The sequence below is a fragment of the Ovis canadensis genome, chromosome 17 (genome assembly GCF_042477335.2).
Source record: "Ovis canadensis isolate MfBH-ARS-UI-01 breed Bighorn chromosome 17, ARS-UI_OviCan_v2, whole genome shotgun sequence".
Lineage (NCBI taxonomy): Eukaryota > Metazoa > Chordata > Mammalia > Artiodactyla > Bovidae > Ovis > Ovis canadensis.
Window position 1 is genome coordinate 79,104,669 of NC_091261.1, and position 26,973 is coordinate 79,131,641.

The 26,973-nt window shown below is 47.5% G+C and overlaps 1 protein-coding gene across 7 annotated transcripts in view; it reads left to right on the forward strand.

Moving 5' to 3' along the window:
• Nucleotides 1-123: 123 nt before the first annotated feature.
• NF2 (NF2, moesin-ezrin-radixin like (MERLIN) tumor suppressor) overlaps nucleotides 124-26,973 on the forward strand; it is a 71,165-nt gene continuing 44,315 nt past the window's right edge. For 6 of the 7 annotated variants that reach the window (XM_069557235.1, XM_069557233.1, XM_069557239.1 and 3 more), the window contains exons 1-3: nucleotides 124-781; nucleotides 23,682-23,807; nucleotides 25,697-25,819. In XM_069557235.1, coding sequence (XP_069413336.1) covers nucleotides 668-781; nucleotides 23,682-23,807; nucleotides 25,697-25,819 — 363 coding nt within the window. In that variant the 5' untranslated portion in view covers nucleotides 124-667. Of the gene's footprint in view, nucleotides 782-22,536; nucleotides 22,653-23,681; nucleotides 23,808-25,696; nucleotides 25,820-26,973 lie in introns of those variants that run through there. The other variant, XM_069557237.1, reaches the window with a different exon arrangement.

Sequence of the window (26,973 nt, forward strand, 5' to 3'; positions counted from 1 at the left end):
AACGGCGAGCCCAGGCCCGCGCCTCCAGTCAGATCTGAACTTCCGATTGGTGAAGTGATGCCGAAGAGGGTGGGACACAGCGGGAAAGTCCCGTCTCCTTCGGAGCGCTCAGCCAACCGCGGCATCCGGGCGGCAGCAGCCGGGTTTGGTTGCGTCGTGTGTAGTGATTCTTGGGGGCCCGAGGGCGGGGCGGGGAGGAGGCCGGGGGCTGCGGGGAGGGGACGCTTCCCGCGGGCGCGCGGAGCGAGGACGGTGACAGCCACGCGCGCACGTGCGCGCCCGGCTGCAGCGCGGCCCTGAGACCTCCGTCGGCCGCTGAGAGGCGCGCGGGCTCTGGGCAGCCGCCGTCTAAGGGCCCCGTCCGCGGGCGTTCCCAGCGTCCCCGGCCCGAGTCCCGGAGAGCGGGGCCGTGCCCTCCCCGTCGGTCCCCGATCGCGATCCTTGCCCAGGGCCGTCAGGGTCCGCCCCCGGGACTCCCCTTTCCGTTCCTGGGCAGGGTCCTCGCGGCCCATGCCGGCCGCTGGGGGCCCGCGCCGCTCAGAGAGCTCTCCGGCCGGCCGGCCGGCCACCATGGTGGCCCTGAGGCCTGTGCGCCTCCTCCAGGGAGGCTAAAAGGTCCCGAGCGCAGGCCTCGGGGCGCGAGGGTCCTGCGCCTGAGCCCCGCGCCATGGCCGGGGCCATCGCTTCCCGAATGAGCTTCAGCTCACTCAAGAGGAAGCAGCCTAAGACATTCACCGTGCGGATCGTCACCATGGACGCGGAGATGGAGTTCAATTGCGAGGTAACTGGCCTGCAGCCGCGACGGGCTGCGGCGAAGGGCAGCCCTTTGGGATCTGGCCCTGGTTTGGGTCCGGCACCGACCCGGGCGCCCTTGCCGCGGTGACAGTCAAGGTGGAAGCTTCAGGATTCTGTTTATATCATCTCTGGGCAAAGATAGAGTCGGCCAGATCCGGAAGGGGCCATCTAGGCCCAAATCCTCACGTTAAAGATAATGACTGCTTTTTTTTCAATGGGGCTTTCGGGTTTGGAAGCACTTCCTGAAGGTTTTCATTCATTGTTACTGCAGAAGTCTGAAAGCATCAGTGGTAGCGAATTCTAGCTCTCAGTGTCACGCTTTAGCTCTGGCTCTTTAGAGTTTCAGCTTTATAAGATGATATAATCATAGGTGTTAAAAGTTGCATCTCGTTGGGAAAGTCTACATTGTTTCCCTTTTTCACAGCCTAACTTTTCTAGAGAAAATTCTTTGAGGAAAGTGATGGTATCTTAAACTTTGCATAGTTTCTGTCCTGTAACAGGTATCATTTATTGAATACTTAAGTGTCTGACATTCATTCACTCCAAACAACTCAGTTTAACCCCTCTGGAAATTGTCCTAAGGGCAAGCAAGCATCAAGTGAAAAAACATCTACTCAAGAAAATCTATGAAAATGCGGTAAGAAAGGCAAGAGTTTGTGGTATTTGTTTTTGTTTTGGCCGCAAGGCATGCCTTATCTTAGTTCCCCAACCGGGAATCCACGCCCCCTGCAGTGAAAGAGCAGAGTCTTAACCATTGGACCACAGGGAAAATCTCAGGAGTTTGCGGTATTAATATTTGAACCAAGACCACTGCCACCCTCCTGCTCTCAGCTCTGGACGGCTGCAACCCAGGATACTGGGCTCTCTCCCCTCCCTAGCTCCCAGTCCGACAGCTTTCTTCCCAGAAGGAGCATTACTTTAGGGCTTCTCCTGTCCAAGGCTGCTTGATACTGAGGCTCAGTCCTTTGTACTCTGGGCGTTGCTCACCAAGAATACTGGATTCCCAGTGGTTCTGTCCCCACCCTCAGTTTGTGAGATGGGTGGTACCAACCAAGAGAGACAAACTGAGACGACTTCAAACTGGCCCCCCCCACCCCCAACAACTTCTAAGAGATTTTGCCTGGAGGGAGAAGTAGGCTTAAAAACCCTTAGCTTCTAATCTCTTCCCAAAAGCATTTGCTTCATTTGCTGTAGTGAAAGTGAAGTCGCTCAGTCTGCGGCTCTGTGGACTGTAGTCTACCAGGCTCCTCCGTCCATGGGACTTTCCAGGCAATAGCATTGGAGTGGGTTGCCATTTCCTTCTCCACGGGATCCTCCCGACCTAGGGATCGAACCTGGGTCTCCTGCATTGCAGACAGATTCTTTATTTACCCTCTGAGCCATCAGGGAAGTCCTATTTGCAGTAGAGACTGGAGAAATTTATGCCTAAGGGTGCTCTCCAGAACTGTGAAGGTTTTGGTGAAAGGCAACTGGAAGGAGATCTGTGGATTTAATGAAGATACTACTGTAGGCAGCTAGTTTGCAGGAGAGTAAGACAGCTGGGAAGAGCCCTCCTGGTCAGAAAAAAATGTCAGACACTGATCTCAGAAATGGTTCTTTCAGAAGAGCCACCTTTTGATTGGATTACTTTGTAGAACAAGTTATGCTCTAGGGTATTGTTGGAAATAATAGAGCAATATATCACAATAGTGGAGTGTAACAGTTGGGTGTTTCCCTGGTGACTCAGATAGTAAAGAATCTGCTTGCAGTGAGGGAGACCTGGATTTGATCCCGGCATTGGGAAGATATCCTAGAGAAGGGAATGGCTACCCAGTCCAGTATTCCTGCCTGGAGAATCCCATGAACAGAGGACCCTGGCAGTCCTAGGGGTCATAAAGAGTGGGACATGACTAAGCCACTAACACTTTCACTTTCAACAGTTGGGTGTGATCAGGGAAAGGGAGGAAGAGTGTCCTACTAAGACCATTGTCATCTCGGGTGACTTTCAGTTCAGTTCAGTTCAGTCGCTCAGTCGTGTCCGATTCTTTGTGACCCCGTGAATCGCAGCACACCAGGCCTCCCTGTCCATCATCAACTCTCGGAGTTTACCCAAACTCATGTCCATTGAGTCGGTGATGCCATCCAGCCATCTCATCCTCTGTTGTCCCCTTCTCCTCCTGCACCCAATCCCTCCCAGCATCAGGGTCTTTTCCAATGAGTCAACTCTTCGCACGAGGTGGCCAAAGTATTGGAGTTTCAGCTTCACCATCAGTCCTTCCAATGAACACCCAGGACTGATCTCCTTTAGATTGGACTGGTTGGATTTCCTTGCAGTCAAGGGACTCTCAAGAGTCTTCTCCAACACCACAGTTCAAAATCATCAATTCTTCAGTGCTCAGCTTTCTTCACAGTCCAACTCTCACATCCATACATGACCACTGGAAAAACCATAGCCTTGCCTAGAGGGACCTTTGTTGGCAAAGTACTGTCTCTGCCTTTCAATATGCTATCTAGGTTGGTCATAACTTTCCTTCCAAGGAGTAAGCTTCATGGCTGCAGTCACCATCTGCAGTGATTTTGGAGCCCCCAAAAATAAAGTCTGACACTGTTTCCCCATCTATTTCCCATGAAGTGATGGGACCAGATGCCATGATCTTCGTTTTCTGAATGTTGAGCTTTAAGCCAACTTTTTCACTCTCTTCTTTCACTTTCATCAAGAGGCTTTTTAGCTCCTCTTCACTTTTTGCCATAAGGGTGGTGTCATCTGCATATCTGAGGTTTTTGACATTTCTCCCAGCAGTCTTGATTTCAGCTTGTGCTTCTTCCAGCCCAGCGTTTCTCATGATGTACTCTGCATATAAGTTAAATAAGCAGGGTGACAATATACAGCCTTGACGTACTCCTTTTCCTGTTCAGAACCAGTCTGTTGTTCCATGTCCAGTTCTAACTGTTGCTTCCTGACCTGCATATAGGTTTCTCAAGAGGCAAGTCAGGTGGTCTGGTATTCCCATCTCTTTCAGAATTTTCCACAGTTTATTGTGATCCACACAGTCAAAGGCTTTGGCATAGTCAATAAAGCAGAAATAGATGTTTTTCTAGCACTCTCTTGCTTTTTCAATGATCCAGCGGATGTTGGCAATTTGATCTCTGGTTCCTCTGCCTTTTCTAAAACCAGCTGGAACATCTGGAAGTTCACGGTTCACGTATTGCTAAAGCCTGGCTTGGAGAATTTTGAGCATTACTTTACTAGTGTGTGAGATGAGTGAAATTGTGCGATAGTTTTAGCATTCTTTGGCATTGCTTTTCTTTGGGATTGGAATGAAAACTGACCTTTTCCAGTCCTGTGGCCACTGCTGAGTTTTCCAAATTTGCTGGCATATTGAGTGCAGCACTTTCACAGCATCATCTTTCGGGATGTGAAATAGCTCAACTGGAATTTCATCACCTCCACTAGCTTTGTTCATAGTGATGCTTTCTAAGGCCCACTTGACTTCAGATTCCAATATGTCTGGCTCTAGGTGAGTGATCACATCATCGTGATTATCTTGGTCGTGAAGATCTGTTTTGTACAGTTCTTCTGTGCATTCTTGCCACCTCTTCTTAATATCTTCTGCTTCTGTTAGGTCCGTACTATTTCTGTCCTTTATCGAGCCCATCTTTGCATGAAATGTTCCCTTGGTATCTCTAATTTTCTTGACGAGATCTCTAGTCTTTCCCATTCTTTTGTTTTCCTCTATTTCTTTGCATTGATCGCTGAGGAAAGCTCTCTTATCTTTCCTTGCTTTTCTTTGGAACTCTACATTCAGATGCTTATATCTTTCCTTTTCTCCTTTGCTTTTCGCATCTCTTCTTTTCACAGCTATTTGTAAGGCTCCCCAGACAGCCATTTTGCTTTTTTTAAAATTTCTTTTTCTTGGGGATGGTCTTGATCCCTGTCTCCTGTACAATGTCACAAACCTCCATCCATAGTTCATCAGGCACTCTATCAGATCTAGTCCCTTAAATCTATTTCTCACTTCCACTGTATAATCATAAGGGATGTGATTAAGGTCATACCTGAATGGTCTAGTGGTTTTCCCTACTTTCTTCAATTTAAGTCTGAATTTGGCAATAAGGAGTTCATGATCTGAGCCACAGTCAGCTCCTGGTCTTGTTTTTGGTGACTTTGGGCAAACCCAAAGATATGGCTCCCTGAGGAGCAACAACATAGGCCTTAATACCATGAGAGGGAAATAGATTTCACTAGAACAGTCCAGACTGTTACTCAACAGCAAGCAAATAACAGCATGCCCAGGGTGAGGGTGGAGAACCACTTCCTAGAGTTGCTATAAATATGTTCTCGGAACTAAAGGAAAACATGATTAAAGGTATAATGATATTTTTGCATCAACTAGAGAATATTAATAGATTGCTGTTGTTTAGTGGCTCATTTGTGACTGACTCTTTGCGAACCCATGGACTGTAGCCCACCAGGCTCCTCTGTCCATGGGATTTCCCAGGCAAGAATACTGGAGTGGGTTGCCATTTCCTTCTCCAGGGGATCTTCCTGCCCCAGGGATCAAACCCAGGTCTCCTGCATTGACAGGCAGATTCTTTACCACTGAGCCACCAGGGAAGCCCAATAAAAGAGACAGGAATTATGAAAAGAGCCAAATTAAAATTCTGGAGTTGGGAAATGTAATGACTGAAATAAATTAATTAGAGGCGCTCAAAGTACATTCCAACTGGCAGAGGAAATAATTAGTATACTTGAAGATTGATTGATGGAGATTATGGAAGCTGAAGAGTAAAGAGAAAAAGAATGAAGAAAAATGTACTGAGCCTCAGAGAAACGTGAGGATCATTCAGTGAATCAGCATATATGCAATGCAACTACCAGAAGGAGAGGAGTGAGAAAAAAATATTCCCCCCGAATTGGCTGAAACTTCCTAAATTAATTGAAAAAGAATAACCAGTATATTCAGTAAGCTCAATGACCCCCAAGGAGGACAAACACAGAGATTCACAGACACGTCATGGTAAAAATGCTGAAAGTCTGACAAGGAGAAGATCCTGAAAGCAGCAAGAGAAAAACGACTTGGCACTTTTAAGGGAACCCCAGTAAGATTAACAGCTAACTTCTCAGCAGAGGCTAGGGAGGCCAGAGGCAGTGGTGTAACGTTCCAAGCACTCAAAGAGAATAGCTTGTAAACCAGGAATTCTATATCCAACATAGCTGGCTATAAATGAAATGGACCTTTCAAAAATAAAGTTAAAGACTTTTCTAGATAAACAAAACCAGAATTTGTTGTTTTGAGACCCACCTTACAAGAAATATTAAAAGAAGTTTTTCAGGCTGAAAGCAAGTGACCCCAGATAGTAATTCAAATCCAAATGAAAGAAATCAAGGAGCACCCATAAAGGTAATTAAAGAATTATAAAAGACAGTATAAATATATTTTTCTCCTTTCTACTTTTAAGTGACATGAGATGCAATTGCATAAAGTAATTTTGTATATCATATACAATGCTATTTGTATATAATATACTGTTGGACCTGTAACATAGAAACGCATGACACAACAAAGATCCCACAGGCTGCAACTAAGACTCAGTGTAGCCAAATTAATTAATTAATTGAAAAATAAAAGTAAAAATGATATGGAAAGTCTGCATTTGGAAAATTAAATGTAATTCTGTATGTCTGCAATGAACAATCTGAAAATGAAATTAAGAAATGCTATTTAAAATAGCATCAAAAAGTATAAAATAGGGACTTCCCTGGTGGTCCAGTGGCTAAGACATCATGCTCCCAGTGTAGGGGGCCTGGGTTCGATCCATGGTGAGGGAACTAGATCCCACATGCCAAAGCAAAGACTAGGTACAGCCAAATAAATAAATATATTTTTTCAAGTATGAAATATTTAGGAATAAATATAACAAAAGAAGTGTAAAACTGATACTCTGGGACCTCCCTGGCGGTCCAGTGCTTAAGACTCCCAGCTTCTGCTGCAGGGGACACAGGTTTGATCCCTGGTTGGGGAACTAAGATCCTGTGTGCCATGCTGAGCAGCGTGGTGGGGGAAGAAAAAAAGAAAAAAAGCAGCCTTTCTTGAAATGAAAAATAATGGATATGGCTTTTTTCCAGTAAAATTTTCTTTATGGACGTTGAGATTTTCGTTTCATAAAATTTTCACAAGTGACAAAATGTTATTACATTTTTTTTTCAGTCACCTAAAAATATAAAACTCATTCTTAGCTCTCAGACTGCACAGAGACAGGCAGCGAGTTGGACTTATCATATGAACCATAGTTTACTGACCCCTGGATTGAAGTTACTATTTGGTACCTGTTATATGAGACTGACCCACAGGGACAGAAGTTTTTAGTGACATTCCTTCAGCCATAATTTTGCAGTGAAAAGCTGTTAGTTTTTCTTCTTTAAATAGACCCCAGGCCCAAAGAGGATGGACAATACTATCAGCAGTATCAGAGTTTCTCAACCTTGGCGCTACTGGCATTTTGGCTGGAGAGTTCTTTGTGGTGGGGCCTGCCCCTGTACTGCGAGGCGTATAGATAGCATCTCTGGCTTCTACCCACCAGATGATGGTAGCACACCTGCCTTGCCCCAGTTGTGACAACATAAAATCTTCAGGGGCTTCCTGGAGGTCCAGTGGTTAAGAATCCGCCTTCCAGTACAGGGGACACAGGTTCGATCCCTGGCCCTGGAACTAAGATCCCACATGGCACCAGGTAACTAAGCCCGAGTGCCACAGTTACTGGGCCTGCGAGCCCTAGAACCCGTGCTGTACAAGAGAAGCCATGGCAATGAGAAGCCTGCAGAGTTTTAGCCATTGGACCACCGGGGAAGTCCTGAGAATTATGCATTTTTAACAAACTGTCAAGTGATGCCAATGCTACTGGTCCAAATAGTGTTAGTTGCTCGGTCATGTCCGACTCTTTATGACCCCATGGACTGTATAGCCCGCCAGGCTCCCCTGTCCAGGGAATTCTTCAGGCAAGAATACTGGAGTAAATTGCCGTTTCCTTCTCCAGGGGATCTTCCCGACCCCGGGATCAAACCTGGGCTTCCGTATTGCAGGCAGATTCTTTACTGTCTGAGCCCGCGGGGAAGCCGCACTAAACGAACAAAGCAGCAGTAGAAGGTGCGCAGACTTTGAAATAAGACACATGCGGACTTTAATTCCAGCTAAACTACTCATAGCTTGGATGAGATACTCAAGTTCTCCAAACCTCAGTTTGCACATCGGTACAATGGAACTAATATTACTGACGCCGCGAGAGTGTTATAAGGACTCATGAAATGCTTAGTGTTGGGCAGGAAGGACAGGACTCTGGTCAGCCTAAAACAGGAGGCTTGGGTCACCGTGAGCACTGACTGCTGTGACTCCTGATGCAGGGGGCCCGGGGTTCGATCCCTTTTCAGGGAACTAGATCCTAACTTGGCCACAACTAAGAGTTCACAGGCTGCAGCTAAAGATCCTGCGTGCTGCAAGAAGACTTGGTGCAGCCAGAAACATTTCTTTTAAATGCTAAAAAAATTTTTAAAAAAAAGCAATATTCTGTTGAAAGTAAGAATTGTTTGATTTATGGTGATAGCGAGAACTCAGAAGTGTCTGGTCTTACGCTCCTACTCTGTTTTTATGCTAATGCAGGGAGCCTGTAGATGCATTTTGAAACAAAGGAGAGATGGTACTTGAGTTCTTGGCTTCACTGAGGTCAGATGTACGTGGCTTTCTAAGAAGGATTCAATGTCACAACCAGTTGGGAGTTAACATATGAACTGCGATGCCTTATGCTAATCAGTTCAGACTTTTTTTGCTGCAGAGATGGGGGGCAAAAATCTCTTTCTTGCACCATTTGCTGCATTGCACAATTGGCTTGATGCTTTGGAGAATTTTTCCACTTGAAAGACTTGATATTTGTCATTTTGAGAAAGTGGGTGCTGAACGTAGTTTGCCAGGAGGCTAAACGGTTCTGTTATTTCTTATCTAGACTGGAATTCTACTCTAGTAATTCAATCTGTCAGTAAGAAGAGTCAAATATGAAAAATTTCTCGAAATTGAGTTGTGAGAGAGCCTAATACCTTCATCTTATATCGAAAACAAAGCCTCCTTCTCCTGCTGGTTGGCTTCTCAAACATTTTCACATACCCACGTGGAATTACAATTGGGTTAGATAACCAGCATTACAGATCATCCCAGCATACAAGTGGACATACACCTGGCAGGTGGGACTTTCAAAAGGGGAAAGCAGGAAGAGCAGCTCTGGTGATTCCAGTAAGATGCTAAATCCTAGACACCCCAAGATTGAGGCCAGTGGCTGACTTCCAGGAGGGAGTTCAAACTGGTGTCTGAACCCTGGCTTCTCTGCGGAGCTCTTCTGTGACCTTGGGTACACCTCTCTCTCTTTTTTTCTCCCAGGCTTCAATTCTTCAGCTGTAAAACAGGGAGGAGCTCAATTTCCAAGGCCCTCAGCCGCACATCCCATTTTAGGTGACGCGGGCAGAAGAAGCTTATCACACAGCTCTCTGTTTCATATTTCCTTCTTAGGTAGGAAGTCATGGCAGGATTTGAGCATGCAGGTATGAGAAAAATCTGCTAGAGGGCCCGACAGATACTGCTCAGGGAAAAGAGCCAGCATCCTGGCAGAAGTGGCAAGTTGGCTCGGGTGGAAGGAAGCCCTGCCACTGCCCCCTGCTCCCTGAGTGATCTTGGATTTACCTCTCTAAACCTCAGTTGTAAGACGAGATTAATAGTATTTTCTTATAGGATTGTTTTAAGGCCTGAATAAGGCAGACCTTCACGGGCATTTAGCCCAGGCACTGACCGTAGTAACTACTTGGTAAACATTAGCTTCTTCTGCTTTTTTTTAAATATGACTTTCATACATCTATATAGTTTTGATTCTGTGTATTTGTGGCTGTGCTGGGTCGTCGGTGCAGCGCTGGCTTGTCTCCAGTTGTGGTGAACAGGGCCTGCTCTCTGGCTGCATCTCTAGTTGGGGTGCCTCCTCTTGTTGCAGAGATGGGCTCTGGGTGCACGGGTTTCAGCAGTTGCAGCTCTGGAGCGCAGGCTCAGTAGTGGTGCCTGGCACCAAGTTGCTCTGAGGCATGTGGAGTCTTCCCGCATCAGGGATCAAACCCGCGTCTCCTGCATTGGCTGGCGGATTCTTCACCACCGAGCCACCAGGGAAGCCCAAACATTAGCTTTTTCTGTTATCTCGAGTCAGAAGTGTGGGAATAAAGAGGAAAGGTCTCATGCTAGAGGCACTGTGAATTTTCTCTTTGAATCACCTCCTTCATTTTCTCTGAATCTTCTTCAGGTTATCCATGCCTTGGTAATTGTAGACCTTCTAGACTCTACAGTTAGTCTAAATATAGTGAGCTTTATGCCATATATTTAAGGATCTTTTTTTGTAATGCACTCTATGATTGGTCTCTATGTAGCTTGATGTCCGTGATGACAATAGGGCTCTTTTCTGCAATGCTTAATTATCCTCCATTCCTTTGTTCCTTTGTGTCATCTTGGAATTTTTCTCTTTTGTTTTTCTCCAGTTATTCCTGCTAGTTTTGCATTCTTATCCAAGAACATTTTTGGTACTTGTTTATTCCTGATTTCATAAGTTAACGTATTTGCTGTCTTAAAAACCCAGAATTGAGTTTTCTGTGAGCTGCTAATCATTTTTTTAGCCAGCTGGTGACCAGGTTTCTCTGGTTTGTTACAGGATGATGTGTTCCATCCTCCTGTCTGTGCCTTGTCTGATTTAGACTCCGAGTCCACATGTTTTAGTACATTTTTAGCAAGCAAAAATTTATTACCAATTTAGTGCTAACCAAAGGGGAAAAAAAGCTTTTAATCAGATTTTCAGTTACCTGTGCCGCATTGAGATGCTTAGGAGTCTAGTTCAGGAATCCTTGGGCCCCACTAGGTGGAGTCAGAGCACATCATTTCCAAAGGAATGGGGCCTTTTTCCTCTTCCTGAGTCTCCCTACTGTTCTTTTCTGCTGCTTTGCCAAATTTGAGCCACGCTTGAAAAATTCACAACTTTCCGTTAGTGAGTTACATTACTTTTGGCTTTCCCATCCACTTTGCCAGCTTTAGTCTACTGGTTTTAGTAGTTTTGATAATTTGTTGTTGTTTTGTTCAGTCGCTAAGGCATGTCTGACTTTCTGCAACCCCATGGACTGCAGCATACCAGTTTCCCTGTCCTCCACCATCTCTCGGAGTTTGCTCAAACTTGTGTCCGTTGAGTCGGTGATGACATCCAACCATCTCATCCTCTGTCCCCTTCTCCTGCCTTCAGTCTTTCCCAGCATCAGGGTCTTTTCCAGTGAGTCAGTTCTTCCCATCAGGTGGCCAAAATATTAGAGCTTCAGCATCAGTCCTTCTAATGACTATTCACGGTTGACTCTTTAGGATTGACTGGTTTGATCTCCTTGCTGTCCGAGAGACTCTCCAGAGGCTTCTTCAGCACCACAGTTCGAAATTTGACTTTCAAGTAAAATTTAAAACTGAAGCCTGGAATCATTACTAAACTTATCTGAGCTGATCTGTGGTTTTAAATTCACCAATCGTGTATCTATCTAGTATCCTACTCCTATTGATCTGTGATTAAATCAGTCTCATAAATAAGTTTTAAAAGACTTCAGCCTACAGTAGTTCTCATCTACCTGCAGGCTTTTTTTTTAAACAGTCCTACTCACTTGCACCTGTGCCTCCCACCCTTGTTAAAATCAGTGTCCTTCTCATTGATGACTGTGCGTGCATGTAAGTCGCTTCAGTCATGTCCGACTCTTTGCAACCCCATGGACTGTAGCCCTCCAGGCTCCTCTGTCCATGGAATTCTCCAGGCAAGAATACTGGAGTGGGTTGCCATTTCCTTCTCCGGGATTGACGACTGTGAACCTTAATCAAAAGGTCAAGCCAGAAACAGAATGTTTAAAGGTTCTTTCCAGGCTAGGGTCTGGGTTCTACATGAGATGGTTTGCATAAACACATAATGTTATAGCTCTCTTGTGCTGATAGCTTTTCTTTTTTGAAGAAGCACACTTTTAAATATAAACTACAGTTCTCGTAGAGACCAGGGCATGAGTTGAGTAACACTTGGTCCTGGGTGATGTTTCAGAGTCTGTTCATCTCCTTTCATGTTTGGGCATTTGCAATTGAGCTTTGTACCACTGGCATTGGATTTACTAATGTTTCCTATTCATAGATGTCCATGCTGCTGCTAAGTCGCTTGCCGTGTCCGACTCTTTGCGACTCCATAGGCTGCCGCCCACCAGGCTCCTCCATCCATGGGATTTTCCAGGCAAGAGTACTGGAGTGGGGTGCCATCGCCTTCTCCGTAGCTCCCCATAGAGTTCTTATTCTCGGTTGTTGGAAACGTTTGTACTCATTGATAATTGCTGAATATCAACAGCAAGCTTGGTGCTAAAAAAGCTTCTATTTTTCATTAGCATGATAAATCACAATTTTTGTTACACTAGCGAGTTCATTATAATAAGACAACTCCTGATTATCAGGAGTAAAGAACATGATCGCAATGACAGAACCTGAGTAAGGGAAAAGAATGTAGCGAGAGCACAGAAATTAACTGTTAAGTGTCATTGACATCCCCGAAAATGATTTTAAGATACAGAATGGAATGTTAAAGGATTAAAAGAAAATTTATTATAGTAGCGAAAAAAGTACTCCACGGTTTATACAAAACCGTCTGAATCTCATAGACTCGGGGGGTGTTAATCCTGAAAGCCCACTTGATGATTGTGGAAGCCGAGACCCAGAGAGGTTAAGTGACTTTCCTAGCACAGCAGGTTTGGGTGTTTTATAGTTGTTTGACAAGGCTGTGATTGCCCTCATGTTGTGAGCTAAATTCCAAAGACAGAGACAGTCTTCTTTGCTTTGGGAGGACTGTACTGCTTTTATAGCATATAAACTACGGATACTTTTTGCTTTGTCATCTGTCAGCCGGCTTTCAAAGCTTCAAGCCCCCTTTTTTCATGGCATCATGAATTCTAAGCCTTGCATGGGGGCCATGAGAGATTGACAGATGAAGAAATCAAGGCCCAGTTGAGCCACGTGGCTCACCCACGGTTGTGGGTGGTTGAGGGTGGGGTTTTGGTTTGTTTTTGTTTTAAATATCTTTTGGCTGGGCTGCACAGCATGTGGGATCCTAGTTCCCTGACCAGGGATTGAACCTGTACCCCCTGCATTAGCAGCTCAGAGTCTTAACCACTGGACCGCTAGGAGGTCTCCCAGAGAGGGCAGTTTAGGACTTGGTTTCCCTTTCTGGGCTCACAGTTGCTGCCAGAACCTGTTTCCACTAAAGCAGGAAACATGCCAGAAGCTGCAAACTTAAGGACTGTTCTCCCTGCACCGCCCCCCCCCCGTAAAAAAAACCCAACAACTATAATTTGTTTTGGTTTGAAAGAGTCCTTAGAGTTTAAAACCTCCTCTTTGTGGCTCCCTAAGTGATGCGTGGAGAAGGCAATGGCACCCGACTCCAGTACTCTTGCCTGGAAAACCCCATGGACAGAGGAGCCTGGTGGGCTGCAGTCCATGGGGTCGCACAGTGTCGGACACGACTGAGCGACTTCACTTTCACTTTTCACTTTCATGCATTGGAGAAGGAAATGGCAACCCACTCCAGTGTTCTTGCCTGGAGAATCCCAGGGACGGGGGAGCCTGGTGGGCTGCTCTCTATGGGGTCGCACAGAGTCGGACACGACTGAAGCGACTTACCAGCAGCAGCAGCAGCAAGGTGATGTGATCTGTTTCCTACTGATCTCTTATTCTGAGGAAATTTTTCTTGGTTGGCTCTTTGAGATTTAGATTTCCTTGGCAAGGTATTTTTAGAGAGAGGAAATCAGTATGTGTCACCAAAGGCAGGCGGAGGGACATATACCTTCAGGCCCAATTATGCAATTAGAATTTTAATAAGGAGCATCATAAATTCTTGCTTCATTGCAGTCATTACCTAGAAGATTGTTCTGCTCAGAAGCCTGATCCAGATGTCTTCATCATTATATCAACATCATCAACCGACCACAAGTGTTTGTGAAGTGGCCACAAATTGATTATGCAGTGCTTGCTTGGGTCCCAGGAGATTTAGAGATTTTGTGTGAGAGAGAGAGAGAGTGTATGTGTTAGCTGTTGCCTTCAGGGAGTTTATGATCTACAGGAAAGACAGGAATCTTGGGAAAAGACAGATAACCCAATTTTTCCATGTATGTAAGTGCATATTGGATTCCCCAAGTGGCTTGAAGTCGCTCAGTCATGTCCGACTCTTTGCGACCCCATGGACTGTAGCCTACCAGGCTCTTCCCTCCAGGGGATTCTCCAGGCAAGAGTACTGGAGTGGGTTTGCCATTTCCTTCTCCAGGGGATCTTCCTGATCCAGGAATCGAACCCAGGTCTCCCACGTTCCAGGCAGACGCTTTAACCTCTGAGCCACCAGGGTTTCCCAAGTGGCTTAGTGGTAAAGAATCCACCTGCAATGTAGGAGACACAGGTTCCATCCCTGATCCAGGAAGATACCCTGGAGAAGGAAATGGCAACCCATCCCGGTACTCTTTTTTTTTTTCACACCACGGACAGAGGAGCATGGCGGGCTATAGTCCACACGTTCTCAAAACAGTCGGACACAACTTCGCGACTAAAACAACAAAAGTGCATATTAACTCACGGTCTGGTGTTATATGCTGGGGAAGGAGACTGATGAGATAAGGAAGCGACCTGAGAAAGGTCTGACTGTGAGAAAATGGAAGCATATGTTGTGCTGAGCTGGGAGGACACGGGCTGCCTTGTCACAAGGCGGGGCAGTTGGTTGGAAGAGAGAGGAGGTAATTGGTGGAGGGCCTTGAAACCAATAATTTAGATAGATTGGGCATATTAACAGCAATGATCGGAGGACCGGGAGAGGAAGATTACTTGCTGTGGTTGATTATGGCAGAAACTGACAGGGCAAGATTACAGCTGAAATGTTTGTTTTGCATCAGGGCGGTTTCAGGTTTGTGTAATTTTGCTCAGATCAAGATAATGATTCTTTTTTGGCTAAAATCCTGTTTCCCCTTTTCCCTCAGAAATAATGGCTGAGTAGGAGTGGTATGTCCTAGCCAACTCATTGGAAAAGACCCTGCTGCTTAGAAAGATGGAATGCAAAAGGAGAAGGGGACAGCAGAGGATGAGATGGTTAGATAGCATCTCTAACTCAAAGGACATGAATTTCAGCAAACTCTAGGAGATAGTGGAGGACAAAGGAATTTGGCATGCTATAGTCCATGGGGTTGCAAAGAGTCAGACGTGACTCAGTGACTGAACAACAAGTGGAAAATATCATAGTTGAGGATGCATTTAATTAACGTAGCCTGGGGAATCATAGCTTAGCCTAGCCTAGCCTTGTCATTGTTGTTTAGTCACTAAGTCAGGTCTGACTCTTTTGTGACACCGTGTACTATAGCCTGCCAGGCTCCTCTGTCCATGGGATTTCCCAGGCAAGAATACTGGAGTGGGTTGCTATTTCTTCCTCCAGGGGATCTTCCTGACCCAGGGACTGAACCCGGGTCTCTTGAGTCTCCTGCACTTGGCATGTGGATTCTTTACCACTGAGCCACTAGGGAAGCCCAGCTTAGATCTGCTCAAAATACATTAGCCTACAGTTGGTCAAAATATCTCTTTAAAAATCAAGTGTTTTTTGAGACATCTCAGAAAAAAGGGAGAGTGATGTGTCTTCACCACGATAGGGAACACAGACATGAGACATAAGCCTGGTGGTTTGTTTTTGTTTGTTTGTTTTGCCAGACCATATGGCATGTGGGGTCTTGGTTCCCTGACCAGAGATTAAACCTATGCCCTCTGCGTTGAGAGCATGGAGTCTTAACCACTAGACCACCAGGGAAGTCTGCAAACCAGAATAGATTTTAATGGAATTCATTATTCACTACTGTGCAGCAAAACCATCTTTATAACTCTTCCCACTGTGTACATCTGCTAAATGGAGGTGTTGGGCTTTTTTCATATTTATTTATTTGGCGATGCTGGGTCCTAGTTGCTCCATGCGAACTCTTGGTTGCAGCGTATGGGACCTAGTTCCCTGACCAGGGATTGAACCCAAGCCCTCTGCACTGGGAGCTCAGAGTCTTAACCACTAGACCAGCAGGGAAGTCCCTGGCATCTGTTTGGTTTTTGTTTTTGTGTTTTTTTTTTTTTTCAAAACAGTCAAATAAAAGTCGTACTTAGGTTTGGATCTGGTACAGCAACACCTTAAATTGTCAACTATTCTCTGAATCAGTTCTTGTAGGGCAGCCGTGGCTGCAGAGGTCAGTTAGGGATGAGCATTGCGAGAGGTCACAGCCCTTCTGGCTCTGTGTTCCCGAAACTATGGCAAACATGCCACATGTGTCCTGAGCCCTGGGAGGTGCCGTTCCTTCTGTTGCTCTGTCTGTAAAGGATCCGACCTTTTGACAGTTTTTACAGCGAATGCTGGGGCAGCTTGTGAGCTAATTAGGAGAAACCCTGATAAGTGAATGCCAGGTCCCTTGGTTCTCTGTCATCTTCTGTGGAGTAGACAGCCAGTCAAATAGCCTCCCTTGGGTGGCTGATCACCCTGTCCCCTGACATCTATGAGACCTCTCTGCCAGCTTCTCCAGGCTTGAGTCTTTTCTGTAAAGCTGAAGTGTCTTCTAATTCTCAGATATCTCGCCACGGCAGTCAGACTCAGTTCTGTTTCTTCGGGAAAGTTTGCCCTTTTCTGTCTGTGGCCTCTTCCTGTGTTGTGTCTGGCTTTCCACGCACCCTGCGTGGTTGTCTCCAGCAAGCACAAGGGATTAAAGAGCACAGTGGGAGAAAGACGGCTCCATGTCTACCAAAGCCCAGAAACCAAGTGATCGTTTCAGGACTGTGAGTCTAAACCTGGCCCGTTGTAAGAAGAGGTCGTGGATTTGTATTAACTTTTCCCCAGTTAACAGACCTGGATCAGCCCCGTAGGTTATTGGTGCCAGTTGCTTCCCAGAGCAGAAGTGCTGCACTCCCTACGTCCTCCGCCACGGAGCCGTAAGTGCTTAGCGCTATTTTCTTAAACCATTCGAGGTTGATAAATGACAAGCACTTCACTCTGGGTACAGCTCATAAATTCAGCCCCTACCAAAAATAACAAGCTGACAGCACTTAGTCCTGTTTATAAAGTTCATACACATCCATCTCTGATGGAGGTGCAGGGTGGATCTGGGAAATAGCACTGCAGTCGGTTAAAGTAATGTGAGCACGCAGCCAGGACGCAGCATGACGCACCGGGCGCCCTGGCTCCCTGCCAGCTGCCCTGCGCACCACGGGCACCTGAAGGATGAGGCTGGAGCCCACACGCTGTGGAGTCCAGAGCCCTGCTCCTTCCCACAAATGGCCTTTCTCACTCCCTCCACCACCCCTCTTCTTTCTGCAAGTGAGCCCCTGCCTCCTCTTCCCTGGGCTGAGGGGAGGCAGTGGGACACGTCCCTTCCGGAGGAAGAGATGGATTCAAGCAAATCCATCCATCAGCCCAAGGAGCTGTTCTCTTTCTGGCAATCTGTTTGGGAAAAATGGCAAACCCTCCCAAAAGAAGAGTCTGTAAGTGCAAAGCCTGAATGACTTATGTTCTAGCAGGTGTCAGAGAGGAAATGTTTTAATAAAAAAAAAATAGTAAGGGACTTCCCTGATGGCCCAGTGGCTAAGACTTGGCACTCACAAGGCAGGGGGCCCGGGTTTGATCCCTGGTTGGAGAACTAGACCCTACATGCCGTAACTAAGAGTTTGCATGCTGCAGCCAAATAAATATTAAAATAAATGAATAAACAAGAGACTCATCCAACTGGTCGTGGCTCCTTAGAGACCTGGCAGGTCTTGCTGGGGGGAGGCTGGGAAACAGTGACGAACGACCCAGGCCCTGGTGGGCCAAGGAGGGTGTGAGCCATCACAGGTGGGCGGGGCTGCAGCCACGTGCTCAGTACTGCACTGAACATTCAGTACTGCAGACAGGACGGCCATGCTGCCTCTCAGACACCAGAAGAGCGCAGAGAACATTCCTTCCCTTTGCAGCAGCTTGGACCCGAGCTGCAGACGTGCTGTTCCCTCCAGCTGGCATGACCCCCCCGCCCCATTCCTGTATCAGAGGACCAACTACCACCTGGCTTTGGAGACCCAGCTCAGACCCAGCATCTCCCCCGGGAGGCCCCTGTCTCCCCATCAGACCCCCAGGCCTGAGCTGTGTGCCCCCCAGTCCTCTGTTCGATGAGCATTGGCCAGGGTGCACTTTCCTCCATTCACCTGTCTTCCCCGTCAGCCGTGAGTAGGGACAGTGTCTTGTCCCGGATCCCTCATTCATCCCTGGGGCCCAGCGCAGTGACGAGGATGTCGTGGGTGCTCAATAAATGTTTGTCAAGTGAGTGATGGCGTGGTTAGCGTGATGAGAATTGATGGTGCCCTTCCTGATCCGCCATCCATCACCCGTGGAGTGGAACACGACTGGGAGGCTTTAAACGATGCCACTTGCGAATGTAAGGAGAAGAGGCGGGGTTAGAATGAGTAATCACCCCCTTTGATTGAGTATTTACTGCGGTGCCTTCTCAGGCTTTTAAAATGTATCAGTGCACTTACTCCTGAGATCAATCTGCTGAGACAGGTTCTGTTCATTATCCCCATTGCAGAGCACAAGGAAGCCCAATAACTTGCCGAAGGTCACACGGTGGCAGCGAAGAGATTCATACCGAGGTCAGATAACCATGGTTTCTCTCTGCCTTGGAGGCTGGTTCCTGGAAGGAATTAAGCTCAAATCTCCAGAGGCATCCATCTTATGTAATGGTTTAATTTCTCTCCTGTGCATGAAGAATGGGTACGAGTCAGGTTCCCATTCAGGGAGAAAGCAGATAACAGCCCCTCGGATAACTTTCTGTGGTTCACGAGACAGGCAGGGTTAGGTGACAAAGAATTGGGTTGTTTATTTATTAAAGTCTTCATCGAATTTGTGACAATATTACTTATGTTACAACATCATGCTCCAATTTTTTGGCCTCGAGCCATGTGGGATCTTACCCTCCCAACCAGGGATCAAACCCATACCCTCTGCACTGGAAGGGGAAGTCTTCACCACTGGCCCACCAGGGAAGTCCCTGAAGAACTGGTTTTAGACGGTAGTTGAAAGTATGGCATCGCAAGTGTTCCCCAGCCACGCTGAACTACAATACTGTCATTTCCTGCAAGGACCATGTAAGCTGTTTGGCCCCTAGACCTTCGCATATGCTCTCCCCTGTGCCCGTCACACACGTCCCTGCTCACTCCTCCTTCCCCAAGTCCGGTCCTCCCTTGGCTTCCCTTTTCCACCTGCTCAGATGCAGTTCCTCAGCTCTCCCAGGTGGAGGGTCCCTTCCTGCCCCCGATGGCGCTGTCATAGGCCCTCACGGTGCGGTAGCACTGACAGCCACACTGGAAGCTGACCTGTGTGTGGGGTGAGAGGAGTGATCACCCGTTCCTGCCAGGTTCCCTCTCCGGGCCTGTTCTCTGAGAGCGGAGACTGTCTTCTGTTCCCCGTTAACCTCCTGTACCTCATCTGGTGCTTGGACACAACGTGTGTTCTCTAAATGTTGAAGGAGTGGATGAACAGGAGTTCATTTTTGCTTTACACGTTTGAGCCTCAAGGGTTTTTTTGGCCACGCCATAGGGCATGTGGGATCTTAGTTCCCCAACCAAGGATCAAACCCATGTCCACTGCCTTAGGAGCATGGTGTCTTAACCACCAGAGAAGTGCAAAGTCAAGGGCTTTTCCTTTTTTTTGGAGCCAAGGGTTTTTTAAGTGGCCAAGTATGTTCTGTTGCACAGCCATCATTTGCCACGTCTTGTGTACACACTCGGCGGGCGCCGTGGGGGGTGGAGAGGTGACCTGGTCGATCCTGTTCCGAGGCTCCTGACCCACCGGCTCTGTGGACTGGCGACAGAACTAGGGGCAGGTGTGGCCACGTGCTGGCGAGTCCAAGGGCGCCCCATCACAACCCAAGACCTCCCTTCTGCAGGGTGTCCTGAGAACCGCTGGGAGCAACTGGGAACAATGATTCTTGTCTGTGAAGAAGTAGAAACCCACATTAGGAGGACTGAGCAGGCCGCCCGCCAACTTTGGGGGAAGACAGGTTGAAAAGTGCAACCTCATGTAGGTAACAGCGCACTGGAGGTTAGGTGTAACCCAAGAGAGACTCTTAATGACTTAAGAATAGAACACTTTATTTTATAAATAGAGCAGAGACAAAATCAGATGTATTTAGGACACCTCTACCTGGTTTCCTCGGGCACCTTAGTTGAGCTTACTTTGTCTAGAACTTAATTACTCATCTGTTTCGCTCAAAATTGGCTGCTCCTACTTCTCCCATCTTCCAGCCCTCCTTTCCTGGAACCACCTGATGCTCAAACCCAGAAATTCAGGTGTTTCTCTCAATGCTTCTCCAGTTCTCAGCCTTCCTCTCCTTCCCACTTGCCTTCCTCTAGGTGGGAGTTGTCCTCCCTTCTGGCTTTCTTGATTCCAGTCTCCTCTGGGCTTCCCTGGTGGCTCAGACAGTAAAGACTCTGCCTGCAATGCAGGAAACCCAGGTTCGATCCCTGGTTCGGGAAGATCCCCCAGAGAAGGGAATGGCGATCCACTCCAATGTTCTTGCTTGGAGAATCCCATGGACAGAGGAGCCTGCTGGGCTATAGTCTATGGGGTCTGAAAAGAGTCAGACACGACTGAGAGACTCACACTTGCTCCAACCCGTTCTCCACCATGTTGTCAGTGTGCATTCTAGAATGCAGGTCCGATCCTATTATCCGTCTGCCTGAAGGTCTTTGGGTGGTCCCCTCCACACCCCCGCAAGTTCAGGCTGTCTTGTCTCACTTCTGCCAGATGACCTGCATTTCTTTGTAGAGATCGGGACGTTTGTTTGTTTTAAGACGTATCTCCTTTTCTCCTTTAACTAATTCTCCTCTGTTCTTTAAAGCTTTTCCCCACGTGGGTCCCTGCTTGAGTCTCTGGCGGGGAACATGCCTCCAGCATTTCGCGTGTCTAATGTTGTTGGACACATATAATGTGCTCTGTGGTGCCTGCTGAAAGATCAGCTCAGAGGACAGGGGGTTCGCTGGTGGCCTAGTTAGGTTAGGATTCTGGGCTTTCGCTGCCATGGCCTAGGTTCAATCCCAGGTCCAAGAGCTGAGAAACCATGAGCCGCGTGGTGCAACCAAAAAAAAAAAAAGATTAGATAAGAGGAAGCAGAGACTTTAATTTACCTTGAGCTATAAAGGAATAATATTGGGCCCTTCCAAGAACAGGTTTTATTTTAAGGTGGGAGAAGAGTGTTAAGACCCCAGTCACTTACTGGAAAAGATGGCTGGGGAGTGTTGATAGAAAGCCAACAGGAAACCCCACAGAGAAGAAAAAGAGGCGATGGGGTGGGGGGGGGGTTGCCTACCTTAGACCATCAAGGAAACGGCCAGTGTCTGCTGTAGCAGGCTGCCAAGGAAGGTCTCCTTATTTATACAAGAAGGGGACAGGTCTGCAGTAGGTAATTAATGACTCAGACTCGTTTCCATTTGACATCCTACAGTTCTTAGAGTCGAAGTTGAAAATCCAAGACAGGCATTGAGTCGGTGTGAGAATCACCCCTCCCCACACACACACACTTCATTGCAAGCCCCATGGGAACAAAGGCAATCTTTGCCTTCAACAGATAGTTTTGCATTTCGGAAACAAAGAAGTAGAAAGGAATACAGGAAAACTGCCTTGATAGGAGATTGTGTTTGAGAATTTAAGCACCCAAGTCAGGAAATCCAGGTGGGAGTTAGGACGCACCGCACACCTCCCAGCAGACAGCCCCTGCCTGCCAGAGCCCTCCCTGCCACGGCCGTGAGTTATGGCGGATGGGGAGCCTTTACCTTGATCTTCTGGGCTGCTGGGTATTTCACTTCTCCAAGTTAATGTCTGCTCTTAAGCGTTACATTATCTGGTAGCAAGGTAGTCATTTATAATTTATATACTATATGCCGGCTTAAAATACGGACAAGAGGATCATCGGCGTTCTGAAGCTCCTAGTTTTCCAAAATAACATTTCTTCGGTGAAGTCTGCCGGTAGGAATTAGAAAAACCTGCCGTGAATTAAAAAGCCCTTTGTCCTGGAGTCAGGCTGGGACACAGATGTGCCAACAAGCATTACTAGTAAAGACCTCCACCTCTGGGGTGGCGCTGGGGCCCCACTGAGGTCCCAGAAGCGGGACAGGGGCAGAGTTAGAGAGACATTTGGAGAAATGGCCCCCGTGAGGGACAGAAGCCAACCCGAATCTCCACCCCTTGTCTGCTGAGTATTTATTGATCTGGCTGCATCAGCCCGTATTTGCGGCAAGTGGGATCTTTTGTTATTGCGACGGGCTCAGTTGCTTTGTGGCGTGTGGGATCTTAGTTCCTGGACCAGGGCTCGAACCCACATCCCCTGCATTTCAAGGTTGATTCTTAACCACTGGACTACCAGGAAAGGCCCTGTGCTGCAGCCTTTGGTGTCCTTCCATGTAGGCTGCTCCTTTGCTCTGTTGATGTTGATGGAACAGGCCAGGATGGGCTTCCCCGTTGAGTTCCTCGTAGGGAACACACTGTCCGCTCACACACATTAAAAATAGAAAAATCCTGCTTGAAAAGCCCTCTGTAGAGTCAGGTCTTAGCAGAAACGAATCGAATCTTAGAGGTCTTGCTTGTTTTTTCCTTTTTTCCCTTCTTTTATAAGAGGTCTCTGAACCCGAAATTTTCCCCAGTGCTTTTTCATCATACATCTGGAATGTGCCGGGACCTTGGGTGGAGATTTCTCTTATGAGGGCAGGAGAAGAACGGACGCCCCTCTGAAGGTTGGTGTCCTTGCTCTTCTGATGTTTGGTGACCTCGTAGTATTTGAATCCACCGTCTGTGACCTTGGTCTCTGTGGTATGGCTTACGCTCATCTGTGTACCTGGGTGTCCATTCGAATGTCCACCTGATACTTGGGGGCCGCTGGGGTCTGGGCGATGGGCTGCTAAGGAGTAATGTGGGAGCATCCTGGGTGATATAACTGGAGAGCCACAAGGTGGCAACATTTACTAAGCTGCTGGGCATTCTCTTCCCCTAGTATGATATTGAACCTGCTTTTCCAGCCATAAGATTGAAGAGCAGAGAAAAAGGGTTTAGCAGCCATTGCTTCAGGTCCTTCTGAAGGGGACGCTGTAGAATTAGCACATGGCAGTGTATTCCTGTCTGTTTGTCCCCTGGGTTTCCTGTGAAATTGCTGTGTGACTATAGGTGGGACCCCTTCCCCTCCAGCCTCCGTTAACACATCGTTAAGAGACTGTGGTTTTGCTGGCTGGTCTCTGATGGTGCCTTTTCCTCCTGATTTGTGACTTTGATTATAACTTCCTCCCCTATATTGCTTTTAAAAATAGCTAGTAAAACTTGTCTTTACATTTTAAAAAGCTAGCCTTCTATCAAAGGGCAGAGTCGTTATTAAAAAGATCGACAGTAAAATCTCGAGGAAATGGATGTCCCTGGGAGCTCACCCCGGGTTAACTGGAGAAGCTCGACTCTCCTAAATGCGGATGCTATTTACCAGCTTTCCAAAATTAGCAGCTTTGGGGATATTAAGATCTGAAAGGAACTGTCCAAGGGAGGTATTGTGTATGCTTTGCAGCGATTAAGCCATTAAGCTCTAATTGGTATTTTCCCACTCATGGTTTTGTGTAGGAAGCTTCACAATTATTTAGGAATTCTGTGCTCATCAGCCATCTCAGCGTTGTTCCCCACCTTTCGGAACCTGAGAGCGGGGGGCACAGAGGAAAGAGTTTTTCCTGTGAGTAGACTGCAACTCAGGCTCAGCCAGCTTTCCCTGTGGGTTTCTTCCCTTGCAGATGAAGTGGAAGGGGAAGGACCTGTTTGACTTGGTGTGCCGGACCCTGGGGCTTCGCGAAACCTGGTTCTTTGGCCTGCAGTACACAATCAAGGACACCGTGGCCTGGCTCAAGATGGACAAGAAGGTGGGCCTGGACCCCGATGACACTAGTGGGGCTGGCGTGGGCCCCAAATTCCCCTGGGTGTGTGTCCAGCTTGTTGCTCATCATGGAACATTACGGGTGCACAGTAGAGAGGGGGCCGGGTCGCAGAGGAAGTCACGTGGGACGTGGGTCTGGGGAGGCCCCTCCTCTGCTCTCCAGGCCCGAAGAATCCCCCAGGACTGACCTGCCACCATTCCTGGCTTCCTCGTTTGTCATCGGATGTCACCTGGTTGCTCCAGGCTTTATGCCATTCAGTAGCCTGAGCCAGGAGTCAGGCTTTGTGAATAAAAATTACTATTGTATTATCTTTTATTTTTTTCCCCACAGTTTATGTCTTTGAAAGATTTTCTCAGGGCTCATGTTCTTTAGGGAATTTTTTTCGAGTCTTTTTGAGAAGCACCATGGCCCAACTCAATTTACTCATTACCATGATCTAAGGAATAAAGAGTGCCTGGTCCCTACGGTGAAAGAAGAATGTCTTTTTTGTTCGCATGTTTCCTGGGGCATCTGAGGCCTGGCGGAGGAGTCTGGGCTCCCAGCAGTTCTAATGTGGCTCAGAAATGGATATTGCCTCGGGGAACTGCCCTCTGCGTGGGTTCTTATATGCACACAGAGACACTGTCACCTACTTACCTGCCCACCTAACTGCGGAGATGCTGAGAGCATCTCCGCATTTGTCAGTAACTCCTAAAAGACCCCCGAATCTCAGAGTGAGTCAGTGTCGAATTCTTACCGCAGATTACCCCCCCCTTCAATTGCCTACCCCATCTTATTATCTACTACTTGGCATGATAAGCAGTGCAGGCCTTCTGTCTTTCACCAGCTTGACGCTGAACCCAAGTGTTCAAATTGTGTTTACGAACGTAAATCCGGCTCTTCACATTGGGATGGCTGCCGGTTATAAATTTCACGTGGAAATTCCCAACGATCATGAACATCCCCGATCAGGTTTATTTTTAATTTCTCAGGCACCGAGGCCAGGAATTTGGGTAGGAGCCTGGAAGGTTACCCACCAAAGGCAGCAGAACCACCGGTATCATTTTATGGCTCTCGGCAAAGTAAATTTGCAGTCGTACCTGAGTGTCGGCCAAATGGATATTAGATTGGGGGGCCTCAGGAGCCATGGAGCCTGCTGCTCAAAAGAAATAAATCATGACACATGTTAATGGAGCCTTGTAGCCTGTCACATGGTATGTTTATGTCCTGAGATGAAATTCATTCTGGAGAGCAGATGGCTCAGGCTTTCCAGTGGGTGGATGGAATTGTTAGAAGATTAAAGGCCGCGTGGTTTACTGGCGGTGCTCAAGTAGTTCATGGGGGCCCCTCTAGAGGTTCCTTGAAACACAGGGTTGCCCTGATGGACAGGTTTCACCTCTCGTTGCTCAGTTAATGATGAGATGATTCGACAGAGATCTAGTTTGTTATCTCTAAGCTCCATTCCACCGTGGACTTAAATGCTGGAGGTAGGCAGCCAGACCAAACAGTAAAGGAAGCTTCCATGACTTGAGAAAATTAAAGAACCTTCGGCCGACCGTAAAGGATGGTGCCCAAGACCCTCAGGTTATAAGTTTCTAGTTGTTAGCTATTTCTGCAGCCTTGAAAACATTGGTGCCTTAATATTCTTAGCTCCACTCGCCACTTGGGGGAATCGATTCATTTGGTTCAGAGACGCCATGTGAGTGAACACCACCTCCTGTTATAGGTGGCTCTGTGAATGCTTCAAACTGTAGAATCACAACCCTTGGGGAATGTGACGAATTTAGAAGGGAGAAGGATGTTTATACACTCCCTGCAGAAGGTTCTTTGATGGTGGCCCCAGGAGGGAGAGGGGCCAACCCAGCTTGTTTTCTTTTCGCTCCGTGATCCCACAGGTGCTGGATCACGATGTCTCAAAGGAAGAGCCGGTCACCTTTCACTTCCTGGCCAAATTTTATCCCGAGAATGCCGAGGAAGAGCTGGTTCAGGAGATCACACAACACTTATTCTTCCTGCAGGTACCCCTTTCCATGCTACCCCCCGATCCTAAAAGTACCCCCCCTCTCAGAGGCATGGCCACAGAGGCAGTCTGGACTGACCCCTCTGTGTCGACCACACATGCCTCCACATCCTGAAAACTCTTTCTCTGGAAAGCCAGTCCCTCTGGTTCTGTAATGAAAAAACAAGCTTCAGGACAGAACTGTGCTTGAGCGATGAGAATTGGTATCAGATGAAACTGCAGAAGTGTGATGGCGAAAGAACCCATGCCGGTAGCGGCTCCCTCACTAGATCCATCTCTTTGGAGAGGGATCCCATTTTCTTCCCCACTGACTTGAAAGTACTAGGTAGTTGCCCCGGAAGTCTGAACAGAGAGTCCTGCAAACAGCAGTTCTTCAAAAAGTTCAAAATTCACTCTCATGAAGGTGGGGCTTCAGCGTTCCACTAACACTTGAGATTCATCAGGCTTCAAGCCACTCTTAGTCTAGGTTGTCTTATTTCCCACTTACTCCCCCTTTAGATTGTGAGCCTCTTTAAGGCAAGGCTCACTGAGTGCACGGTGGCCATCCCATAAGTTATTCCATAATTAGAGGTGCAGAGACCGCTGGAGTTGGCCTTCTGGAGGGGCAACAGGGGACTGGAGTGAGGGCGGGAACGCTGCCAGTTTTGTTTGTGTTCCTACTGCTTGGTCAGAGTGTTTCCCCAGTTTCAGGGTTAGTTTTTATTTGTTTGTTTTTTGCTGTATCTTGAGGTATTTGGCATCTTAGTTCCCCAACCAGGAGTCGAACTTATACCCCCTGCAGTGGAACCTCAGAGTCTTAACTGCTAGACCACCAGGGAAGTCCCTCGTGGTCGGTGCCGGGCTCTGGGAGATCAGTGACGGAAAAAGCCCTGCAGGGGCATTAGCTGTGTGAGTCCCTGGGGGCTGGGACGGTGAAGTGTCTGCCTGCAGTGCGGGAGACCAGGTTCAGTCCCTGGGTCGGGGAGATCTGGAGAGGGAAATGGCAGCCCACTCCAGTGTTGCCTGGAAAATCCCATGGACAGAGGAGCCTGGTAGGCTACAGTCCATGGGGTCGTAAAGAGTTGGACACGGCTGAGCGACTTCACTTTCACTTTTCCCAGAAGCAGGCATATAGGCTATCACCCAGTCCTCCTACAGGGCTTTCCGGGTGTC